Source organism: Mus musculus, chromosome 1 (genome assembly GCF_000001635.26).
Source record: "Mus musculus strain C57BL/6J chromosome 1, GRCm38.p6 C57BL/6J".
Lineage (NCBI taxonomy): Eukaryota > Metazoa > Chordata > Mammalia > Rodentia > Muridae > Mus > Mus musculus.
In genome coordinates, this window is record NC_000067.6 from 22,386,652 (window position 1) to 22,399,682 (window position 13,031).

At 36.9% G+C, this 13,031-nt stretch overlaps 1 protein-coding gene across 5 annotated transcripts in view; it reads right to left on the bottom strand.

Annotated features, from left to right (window-relative positions):
- Rims1 (regulating synaptic membrane exocytosis 1) overlaps nt 1-13,031 on the bottom strand; it is a gene marked incomplete in the record, with an annotated part of 520,187 nt that overhangs the window by 100,680 nt on the left and 406,476 nt on the right. For 3 of the 5 annotated variants that reach the window (NM_001012625.3, NM_001012624.3, NM_001012623.3), the window contains 1 exon segment: nt 10,800-10,912. In NM_001012625.3, the coding sequence (NP_001012643.1) occupies nt 10,800-10,912 (113 nt within the window). 5 annotated transcript variants of the gene reach the window in all.

The window sequence follows — 13,031 nt, forward strand, 5'->3', positions numbered from 1 at the left end:
GTTTTCTGTGAAATATGACTTTAAATAAACAAACTGCATTTCTACATTAGGTCTTTTGGAATAAAAAAAAAAGATTTTCATCATTGTCTTTGCAAACACTAGCTCATGTGAGTCGATCTGAAACTCAATAACTCAAGGACAGAATATCTGAGCCCATGTTGATCTACTATCATATCTCATAGTTGGAAAAATGTAAATATCCACCTCCTTCTTAAATGGCAACATTGTGTTAGTTTGGAGAGAGTGAAAGACCCTCTTTCCCCAGTCTACCTCCCAAGAAAACTGATAATTGCCCTTACGCCTGAAAGACATCAGATCGAATGTAACATTTTACAGCGACTATGGCACTGACTGCAGATATCCCTGGATTTGCTAGAAAAATAATCCTTTCAGCTCTTATCAACACCTGAATCACTTTAGGTGACACCAATGAACAGCCCAACTTGAGGTCCATCTGATGGGCAAGCACTAATCCCTGACACTGTTAATGATACTTTGTTGTGCTTGCAGACAGGAACCTAGCATGACTGCCCGCTGAGAGGCTCCACCCAACAGCTGACGGAAACAGATGCAGAGACTCACAGTCAAGCATTAGATGGAGCTTGGGGAGTCCTGTGGAAGAGTAGTGGGAAGGATAGACCACACAGGAAGTCCCACAGAGTTTAATGTGGACCCCTGGGGGCTCTCAGAGCCTGGACCACCAACCAAAGAGTGAGCATGGGCTGGACCTAGTCACACCCCCATATGTAGCAGATGTGAAGCTTGGCCTTCATGCTGGTCGCCAACAACTGGAACAAGCATTGTCAGTAAATTTGTTGCCTGCCTGTGGATCCCATTCTCCTACCTGGGCTGCCTTGTCTGTCCTCAGTGAGAATGGATGGACTTAGTCCTGCAGTGACTGATGTTTCAGGGGTGGGGGGGTAGGAAAGTGTGATACCCAGGTGGGGTCCCACTTCTTAGAGAAGGGGAGGGGACATGAGGGGAAGAGCTGCCGGAGTGGGGACTGGAAGGAGGGAGTGATATTGGGATGTAAAGTGAATAAATAAATAATTAAAAAAATAATTGTTTTCTTTGAAGCACTGTACTTTACAAAGTGAGTTCACTCCTAGAGAGGAAGCAGAGATAAATAACAGCATACTATAGAGAATAGAAAGTACAAAGACATTAAAAATGATACAAAGTCTGAACGCAAAGGCATTTTTAATATAACTCTGACTTAAAATGTTCTACCTGGTAAAGTGAGCTGACATTTGAGGATTTAAAATGCAACATTTTCAGTATGGACAGTCAGTGGGGATTGGTTGGATCTAAAACTGAGGCTTGTTGTCCTGTGGTCTCTGAAAAGTCTCTACTTTATTCAGAATTTCTACTTATAAAGAGGAGGGCGTCCTGAGAGAAACACTTTTGCTATCTTCTTTTTCCCCTTCACACATGTAAAAACAGGGACTACAATGATTCAGTTTTTGGCTCTATTGCATACTTTCCAACATTTTAAATTTGCCAATTTACCCAAACTATAGGTGTTAAGAGAAAAATGAGCTGATTTTTATATTATTATCTCTGTTGTATTTAAAATTAAGAGATAGTGTCTTCCCTTGATGTTCAACCTCACTTTCAGTCCTAAGCAAGCTAATGATGTGTCAGGTCCTCGCTTAACTTCTGCATCAGCACTGTCTTTTATACTATACATGAAAATAAATCTGTAAAGAGCCTCCGCTCTGGATCAGTTTGTCAACCTGAGAGCACATGCATTACAGAAAACAAATCCCAGTTTGCAAGTATAGAAATGTTTTCGATTGTTCCTGAGCCTCAACATAATTCCTCTTAAATATTACACAGTACCCAATACTAATGGGGGCAGCACAAGATAACCTTTATCCAACATGAGACTCACAAACAGCGACAAGCAAGTTAACACTCATGGGGTGAATATATCACACTGGCTTTACAAAACTTAGAGAAGGAAGCCTGTTTGGTCTAGATCATTGAAAAGACACACTGGCATAGGTGAGAAAAACTATTTACCAAATTATTGCTCATATCACACCTCAGCCACATGACCTCACCTTTTGTTTTAGCTTGCTTTGTCTCCAACGAACTGCCTAAAGAATGCAAGATCTCCATCCCCAAGTGAGAACCTGCAAGCTGCAGTACACCAAAATGTCTCTGCTCAACAGACAAGGCCAGTTCTGGATGGAGCAATCGTTTCCCTAGCTCTTCTGCACTAACCAAGATCAAAGAGCTGCCACAAAGAAACAATATTGTTTTGCTTTGTTTCTTAGAACAATATTCTTCATGGAGAGGTGATATCTTGTCTACAGGCTGCATGGACACTTAGATCTCTGGTGTGAAGGGAGACCAGTCTTTAGAGGTCAAATGACCTCAAATGTTTAGCTTTCTTACTCATGGTTCCAAGTTAACAACAACAGTGATAGACTCAGCTCATATGCACAGTCTCTTTCCTAGGTGTGCAGTACCTGAAGGACATAAGCATTTAGACAGTGCACATAAAAGAGACAGTCCATGGTTGGACACCATGGTACAATATTTCCCTCTTCACTTTCTTTACAAATCTCAGGAGAAAGAAGTAAAGAAAGTCACATAGGTATATCTTCCAAGGTTTGATATGTGTGAAAGCTCTAAAGCCTTAACGTCTATTATAAAATGGTTTCTAGTAAATAGATTCAACAAAACAGAGTGGGAAGGTCAAAACCACAACTTCTCGATCCTGTGATTTACTGTTTGATCCTCTCAGTAGCTAATCTTAAAGAGGCCACAGTGACCAAGTAAAGAAATCCAATTCTTTATTTGTAATACATGGTCAGGTAAAAATACTGAACATGAATGATCCAGCCCAGAAGATTAAGAAATATGCACCTGCCAAAAATACTCCCTCCCTTCTCTCCCTGTTTCTCTCTCTCTCTCTCTCTCTCTCTCTCTCTCTCTCTCTCTCTCTCTCTCTCTCTCTCCTGCCTCTCTTGCTCCCCCTATACCCCTCCTCTCTATCTCTCTCTCTCTCTCTCTCTCTCTCTCTCTCTCTCTCTCTCTCTCTCTCGGCCACAGTTAGGAATAGAATCTAGGGAGTCATACACACTAATCAAGGATACTACAATGTATCTTACAATTCTAAATATTATAAATCATAACCTACAAGAACAGGAAATGACTGATCTGGCTTCATATGCAATTTTTAAATAATAATTTGTAAGAAAAATTATAATCTTTTGGTACCACTTAAAGACAGTTAGGAAACTGTAAATTTAAAAATTATAAATTGGTTTACTCTGAGCTTCAACCATTTATCTTCCAAATTTACCACTATATACTATACCCTACTAGTACTATAAATGATTAATGACCTATACTATAATTAATGCAACAGAAACTAAGAAAATTTACATTTTCACTTTTTATATAAATTCAACCAAATTAAGGTTAATGCCACAATTCCATAGTTTTCTTTGCATAGCTTAACCCTCAAATCATTTCTCTCATTGTTTAGCATAGAAAATTATAGACAATATGCTTTAGCATTCATTATAAAACCTAGATTAAAAATGCAATTAACTAGACTCATCCCTTAAACAGCTCTTACAATTTTGTTACAATAATTATTACACATTTCATCAGTCAGGTAGAAAACAAAATGTAATAAAATTATTTTTGTGCCTTTGAAACCATTACTTGGATTCTAAATGATTATCACTATTGAGGTGTATAAATTACACATGCCTTACAATTAAGGACATCATATTTTTTAGAAAACAATGTAATATGTTCTGTTATGATTCAAAACTGCTTCCAGGAGCCAGAGATAATGCACATAAATACCACATAAAGGCAAAAAAAATTAGAAATTTATCATGACAATAACATTTTTCTCACCTTGAAGTCATTTAATTTCTGGTTCACTTTTGATCTTCGTTTATCATTATTTCGATCCCCCAAACTACATTCATGGGCTCTTTAAAACTGTCCAAGAAATGTAGCAGAGAGGGAAAAATTGGCTTACTTTCAGAAAGAATGATTAAAAATAGGCCTAAAAGCAGTCTGTGAAACCTAAAACCACATCATCTCTCAGCTTGCAACACAGAAGGAGTCAAAGGTAAGTTAAGTTGTATGAATATTTATTTATGAAAGCCCAGGTTGTGATATCTATCCAGATTTAAAGGGGCTGATTTGATGTTGTTGTTCTTATGTGGCTGATTTCAGGAGAAACCAGGCACAGATTCAGCTGAGTGGCCCACAGCTGAATGGGCACGTGAGTGTACGAAAACGAAGTGGTCTCCAAGATTGTCTTGTCAGGAAAGAGTCTCTTGCATCTAGAGCAAAGAGGATGGAACACACACTGGGATCAAATTCTGGAGCCACCTCACAGCGCCTGAGGACGTCCACTCAGGCCTTGAGACTGTATTTCTACCCAACGTGAGCAGGATCCTGATGCGACTCCATATGTATAGTAAGCACTCAATAAAAAGGACACCGTGGTGCCTGGAGCCGGAAGTGAGTTTAATAGGGTCCTCAGAGTGAGGGGACCACCAAGGGGTCAGGTTTTAATCTCCTGAAGATTGGTGTAGCAGTCAGAAAGTAAAGAATGTAAAACTTATATCCTGGGGTGTTGGGAGAGTATGAGATAATGCATGACACTCTTAGTTAAGTGATCGATACATAGGGAATAATGAATTTTGTTTATCGTTGATTATGCTCCGGAACATTACTAAGTAGAGTGGGCAACTGTTTTCCCAGAACTGTTACAATCTTAGCACTATGAAAGTGTTGATTTATTTCTGGAAAACTGGGGTATTCAGTTGTAAGAAAAGTTGACCTACAAATCATCAAAGCAAAAGCAAACTGATGAGTTTATTGGCCTTTGTGGTCAGTAAGGACTGGTCAGTCCTATTTTCATGGGTAGCAAACATTCAAACCACATGAATTCTCTCTTAATGGATTGGAGAAGATGGCCTACAGATTACAGATAAGGGCCTTCTATGCAGTAAATATGTCTTTTCTACCTCAAACCTGACTTTAGAAAAAAAAAATCTAAACTCCCTTCACCCCTCTGGGGTGAAGGCCACTGTCAGTGGGTAAACTGCACTGTCTCAAACCCTGTAGGAAGAAGACACCACCTTTAGTTGCTGAGGCTTGCAGGATGCAGTTTCAGATGTGTCTCTTTTGTTGATTACCATACACAGTATGTTCTCTGAGGCATATCTACATCTTGCCACTGGTCAGTCAGGGCCCACTGAGCCACAGAAACCTTAACATATGATGTGGTCTGTAACAAGGTCTTAAATGTAGTTATTCTTCATAAAAAGCGTTCTGTTGTATCACGTGGAGAGTTTGTAGTAGCTGCCCGTGGCTTTTGTTATGTTTTTTTGTTTTTGTTTTTGTTTTTGTTTTGTTTTATTGGAGACAGGGTTCCTCTGACACCTGTGGCTTTTAGTTGATAATAATATACAGAAAATCTCCAATGAACTGTTCTAATAAATTGTTTTCTTTGTATCTTTTGGAAAATGAATCAGAGTTAATTATTCAAAGTATTTTACCACATTTTTAACCTTGTAAATCTAGATATATTCCTCTGAATCTAATTAAAAAAAATACCAGTCACTTTTGTAGTATTGAATGTAAAGTTCTTCTGATACATAAAATAAGAGAAGAAGATGGTCGGTCATGAGCTTACTGAATCCCAAGATAACAGCTTCCTCATTTCAATGAAGAGCCTTTTGCTTCAGCTATTACTTGTTGTCAGTATATGATCAAATATACTTTATTGGCTGATGTTTAATTCTATTCTCTATAAATTTAGACTAAACAGAATATTATCTGATAATTAAATATTATTGAATACCAAATTATTGGATATTATCAACCATACTGAGATTCACAGCATATCCTAGGTATAATTAAAAGTTATAAATAATGCCTTTGGTATTTGAGTTTTTTAAAAAAACAAGATTCTCAAAGTATAGTGAAAAAAGTGAAGAAAACAACCTTTTCATTCTCTACTACTGATAGTAAAGGGAATGGATCTTTGTGTGTGTGTGTGTTTGTGTGTGTGTGTGTGTGTGTGTGTGTGTGTGTGTGCGCGCGCGCGCGCGCGCCTGCCTGAGCATTTGTATGTGAGCCATTTGTGTGCAGGTACACACAGAGGTCAGATGAGAGAACTGGGTGATGAAACTAGACCTATAGGTGGTTGTGGTTTGCTTAATGTGAATGTTGGGAACTGCACTCAGTACCTTTTCAAGACCAGAACATGTTCTTAACCACTGAGATATTTCTCCAAACCCAAGGGCAGATATCCTGAATATGGATGGTGCTGTCTGTGATCATGAATAGCTTTGAGCATTACTAAAATAAACAAATAAGTTCAAACTGCTTTTAAGTATCCAATAAATATACCTATAAACATCACACAGTTAAAGTATTATTAAAACACTATTGCACTGACTTATAAACTCATATTCAAAAAGATAATAATTGGGTCAAAAATAGTTAGGAATGAGAAGTGATGTGGGTAGGACAAAAGTCCAGGGTGGAAGCCAGAGACTCACTGGAAATTTAAGTGAAAAGATAAAAAATAGGTTGGGATTCAAAAGTCAAAGAGGATAACAGAAATAGCTCAGGTGACTGGGTTGGTTGAATTCTAAATCCTATATCTCTCAGATGGGTAGGATTAAGACTCCGACAATACTGAAGCCCAGAGCTCTCAATACTTAGGTAGCTGCTCCGAACATGCCTGGCTGCAGGAAGGATGAGAAGTCTCAGGAATCTCGTTCTATCTAGACAGTAAGATGTAGGGATTTTCTTTTATGTACAGCAGACCCTACGCAGAAAGAGAAGTGGGGATCTGAATCAAATCCCTTATCTATGAGGTCAGGAATATAGAATTAATCCAAGGAAAACCAGGAAGAAGTAACAGATAAGCCACAAATTCTTATAATAAAATAATATACTATCTTGTAAGATGTGTATTATTAATTTACAGAATAATTGTTTTAGTTATCAGTGTAGATAAAGGAATTTTGCATCAATGCTATTTTTAGTTTTAAGATGTTTCCCTCCATGATATAAATTGTATAATATGAATTTGTTTAATATGAAAGAATTAAAAAGTGGCAAAATCACTTCAGAGATATAACTATCTATTAAATGTCAGAATAATAACTACCTTTAAATAGTTTTGGTCTTTATTCCAACAGTATCATAACTCTTACACATTATAAAAGTAACGGTATGAATGGTTAAAAGTTACATTAATATTTACCTTTAGTGGAAGAGTTATATTTTTCTTGTTCTTCAATGAATTAAATGCACATAATGATGGAAACAAAAGAAAGAAATCAGCAAATTTATAGTTAGACATGGAAATATGAGTTAACAAAATGGCATGAATAATAAAAATGCATAACACATAAGGTGACATGATAAACCATGAGAAAGTTTCACATGTACTGAAATTAATCCAAAAATGAATACAGCACTTCAAAGATTTAAACAAAACAAAAATATCAAGAAATAACTTGTTTGATATTCCCAAGGCAATACTACAATACTTTATCTGGCCTTTTAAGAACTGTACAATTTGGCAACAATTTTAATAAAACATTTTAATTTAAATCCACCACTGTCTCACACTGTAAACATATTAATCTACGTAAAAACTTGCATTGTAAAATTGCCATTTTCTATGACTTCAAATTGCATGTAATTAATCCCATTTTTTTATTGACTAGAAAGTATATAAATTATAGCATGGGAATACGACTGTAGCATTTTCCGTGTGAACAATATATCTCTCAAATGTTGGTAGTGCTCCCTTCTTCTTCAAATTAACTATAGTAAATATCTCAAGATGAAATTATTCACCTTCTAAATATTACATATCCTAGATACTTCATAAGACATTAGATCTATCTCCCTGCTGCTATATTCTTTATTGAAAATAATTGTCTTGTACATCTAAAAGGAGCTGTCAGTATTGCTTCAGGCCTTAAGTAGTACACGCAATGTCAGTATACTGAATGGTCTTTACATGCTTCATTAAGAGGTATCAATAAAGTGTGAAAGTGACCTGATTGTTCAGAAAAGCACACACTTTTATACAATCATGACTGCCTTTATTTTATATAAAATAACACCATATTGTATTTAATACTGACATGTAATCAAAGAAATTTCAAGAAACTCTCTACTTTTAATTTTGACATACTAGCAAGAGTACCCTAAAGTATAGATTATATATTAACCTGCATTATCTCAAAATAAATAATACAATCATCTGCTTTCCCTGTTGTCTACTTTTACATAACTAGACTTCAGGTAGTAAATGGCCCAATATGCCATCTTCTGACAGGGAACATCAAATATTTTTAAAATAGTAAATGAATGTATGTTTTAAAATTATTATCTTTAAAATTAGAAAATCTGTTTAAAGTATAGAAGATACAGTAATTGGAAAAAATTAAGAGAATATATCCAACAAATCAAATTATCTTTGTATACAACCTAAAACAATAGTATAGGCAATCGTGTACTGAAAAAAATAATAAAATTAGTTTATTATTATATCAAGCGATTACATGACTTTCTGGGAAACTAAATCACTCACAGTATTTGTTCTTACCAATTAGCTGTTGATCAACTGAATTACTTTTAAAAACAGTAAGCCAGGCCTTCATAAAAGATTAAATAGGAAAAACCAGAAGTCATGAATAGGAGCTTAAGCAGTCACAAATAAACCAGGGTTGATGCTAATTCCTGTACAAGATAGTACTGCAACCCAACAAACCCATCAAAAAGGAAGAGACTGCGACACCTACATCACTCTAAGAACAGTGAAATTCATCACAAATAAACTGTGCTAAGGCAAAAGGCATTGTCTCGTTCATGAATCAAATTCCTTTCAGAAACGATTACGGATCTGTGTGTTGTATGAATGGTTCAGTACAAAACTACACCCAGAAGATGATGAAAGGGACTCCCATCACTTACCACAGGCCCCAAAGCATGTATTAGTATCATAAAGTAACACCTCAGAATGCTTAGAGTAAGTACCACATAGTGACTGCTCTGCTCTAAAAGCTCTGGGTCACAATGTCTCAGGAACGTTCAACAACCAACTGTGTTTACTAAAGTATTTTTCATAATAAATAGCAAAATAACTCCAACACAATTATTCCCATTCTTCCCATTCTTCCCACCTCAAAACAATCCTTACACATTGATGTTTTCTCTGAAAGACAACTGCAAATATGAATATCATAAACAGTAGGTATGAACAGTGAAATACAAAATTGAGAAGTAAATAAACGGCCCAACACATTACTATAATCCCACTGTGCACCCTCATATGCCATGAAGTGTTTTACTTGCAACTGGAGGAAATGCAAAGAATTTTAGGAACATGTGACTTGCTACGTTTCAGAGTGATCAATAACACTGGGTATGTAGTGAAGCATCCAAATTTATAGTTTGTTCAGTTGTGCAACAAGAGTTCATGAATAAGTTAACACGCCATCATCTAATTGTTAAAAAATTAATATTTTGACAGATGTATTGCTGGTGTAGTTCAAACAATTAAATTTGCCTAATCATCTCAAAATATTCCAGAAAAAAACCCTCTATTAGAAATGTGGACTCTACAATCTATTACTGGTATTTTAGGAAGGAATTTCACCAAGATAGCATTTTCCTACTTGACTAGGTATAGACATGTGTCTCATCCCCGAACACTAAAGCATGGTATAACCAACAAGAAACATGATTTTTAAAAAACCCACAAGTCTGGCTGTTGTAGCTCTTGGTACCTTTGGCAGCATCCACACCGCTTGTTCATACTAACATTCATATTATCAAGTATTCCAAATGGTAAAGTACCCCCCCCCCTTAAATCATTGAAGCAATGAGATCTGTGAGGGAATGTGAATTTTCTAGCAGCAACAACCAACAGTGTGAGAGTATTCAGAAATTTAGTCAGGGATGCAGCTTTTCAGTGGACATTTCACTATGTTCAGAGTTCTTGAGCCACAGCCCTGAACTAGAGAAAAAGTGAACATTTCTTTTAGTCCTTAATAATAAATGTGATACAAAATACTAATGTCATTTACTTACTAAGAAATGGGTCAGGAAAAAATAGTATTTCAGTACAGCATGTCAAACATTTAACTCATGTACTTTAATCTTGGTTTCTATTAAAGCACATCTCCCCTACACACACACACACACACACACACACACACACACACACACACACACACACATTCTATTAGGAACACAAAACAATCCATGTGCTCTTAATATGAGAAACTCAGGCAATGTGGCTCGTGGGAAAATAACAAATATATGTTTTGAGTAATATTTGTCATCAAACTAGTTAAAACTCTAGATATTGGCAATGAAGCTAAAAGAGAAAACACTAATGCATGACCCAATGATCATATTTAATTTTTAAATTTCTCAAAAACAAAGTAAGACCTTCTTTCAGCTCATAAATTAACAGAGAGCACTGTTTTTGAAAATACATATGGCTTAGATTTGTGCTTTTGCAAAACTGTTAAGATCCCTACTCACTCTCTTAAACAGTCATCTAAATTCAGTTGATTGCTCACTCAACAAACGCCACTAATTGTTACAAGGCACAAGAACTGGGGGATAAAAGTACAAGAAATTTAAACTCTTAGGATTCAGAGAGTTGCACATATATGATCTCAACAGCGCAATTTAATTAAAATGGGGTGTTAAGAGGAGAAGGTCCTCAACTCCAGGTGTTTGGACAAAGATGTCGCTTATTTGGATACCTTGTTCTATACTGCCGCTTCGGACCGGCACCTGTGGGAGCTGTCTTCCGCGGCGACTGCCAAAGGATGTGTCAGCTGGAGGTGACTGGGTGGGGCTTCCTTGTCGGTGCGTTCTGTAGGCAAACAGCAAAGGGAGGGTGAAATTCCAGTAAAGAAAAGAAAAATGCCTTTTCCAGTCACTACTAAAATAGTCATAACACAACTAGCTGTGTTGGTAGAAGTGAACTCAGGTACCTTAAATGACACACACAAGAGGAACTCTGCAATAAGAGGTCAGAGTTCAGGCCTCATTCTGCATGGTGAATTCTTGAGTTAAGCAGAATGAGATTCACCCTCTCCTAACTTTCTATGAGGCTATGCTTTCTTAAAGACATTTATTTTTGGTAGCATCATGACAGAAATGACCAAAGCCTCTGGGTGTTAAAGTACAAAAAAAGGAGCTCTGAAGGTATGTCACCAATCAGCTCCCACTTGGCTCCCCCTACACTGGTGCACACTTGAGAGGTGTTCTGAATAATGAGTGCTTGATGCACAGTCTGACTCTAGTTACCAATCGGTTGGGCATTCTTTTAAAATTGAAACAAACAGCAAGCCTTGAAAGGGATTTTAAACAACCCGGGCATATGCTGCAGGGTATTTCAATGGGAGGATGACTACTGGAGATGAGAATTTGGAGAAGCATGCAGGTATACACCATTCTCACCCAGATAAAGCTGACCCCTATCTGCTGGCATTCAAAAACTTTGTAACTAAAGAAATTTTAAACTGCATGGTTTTATGAGTATATATAGAAGGTTACTTTTAGAAATCCTCCTTCATTTTAATAATCAAATACAGACTTAATCCTGAGTCAGTCATAAAACATTTCATGTAATAAAGTAGGTATGATATGCCACACACAGATGAAAGGACAGCACACAGCCAGATTCGGTTTCAATGATAGCTAACCGGCAGGAACTAGAATATGGCCAGCACAGTGAGTAGATGCGAGTGGTAGAGAATATGGGAGAAGGTCAAGGGCCACAAAGCAGGAAGTTAAAAACTATGGTGTCATAATGAGTGAATGCTTCGAGTGCGCAGGAAAGAACAACACCACACCAACACCCGGCAGCGGGACACGAATGCTGGGCTGGACACTGAATAGCAACCTTGTCAGAAGCGGAGAAGGCGGCGCTGACCCTCCGGGGGCAAGGTGGTGCATAGAACACAGGGTTCTGATACTAGAGTGCTCGCTCGACCGGGAGCGAGTGGTATGCTTTCCCCTAATGACCGGTTGATCGGTTGCTCTTGGGATTGCGTATCCCCTTCTAGAAAGGCATGGTGGGAGAACCCTAAAACATTAGTGCCAAAAAAGATCTTCAGTCAGCAGGTTTCATTAACTTAACACCAACACATTTGTCCAAGGAAAACCTGGATACTCTTAAAGTACAAGAGGAGCACTCACCCCACAGTTATTGCGATGAAAATGTCACTGTTAACAATCCACAGGTATGTCACATTATACAGGATCAAGCTAGATTGCCTTCATATACTGAACTCCTTATGAACCCTCCAGAGTCAAAGACATCAGTCTTTCATTAGGTTATTGAACTGTATTTCTAGCGTGTCAATCACGTAGATCAGAAGGGAGGAACACAACAAAGATTTGTTGATTGAATGAGTGTGTGCTGTTACAATGATTTACACCACTGTATTCCTTAAGAATGTGAACTAGTAATGTGTGCATGTTTTTATAATGTTCATAGTTCTATGGTGCAAGAAGAGAGTCTAATGGTAAAGAGAAAGCATTTTCAGTTTAGTCTAAGACTAAGAAAAAAAATTAGAGCTTGAACAGAATTTTATTGACTTATACACTCAATTAAGCACAAGTGGCTAATGTGTGTGTAAAATGGGTTCTCTTAGATATGACAGTATCTGAAATGTATTTGTGAATACACTGGTAGTTATCTTGATATGGTATTCAAAATCATTATGAAGCAATTTTCTGAATTAATTTCTAAGAATTAAAATGGAAACACAGACATGCATGTGTATATCTCTACATATAGATTCATGTGTTTGCTTCTTGTAACAGTTTAGTATTATTTTGCTAAGTGATGTGATTGACGTTACTGTTGTGTATTGACAAGAATATAAAAATACCCCATCCTTACAAATAGCAATAATGAAAAACATGTTTATTGTCTTTAAGTATGAAAACAACACATATCAGTTACCCAAAATGAATTTATG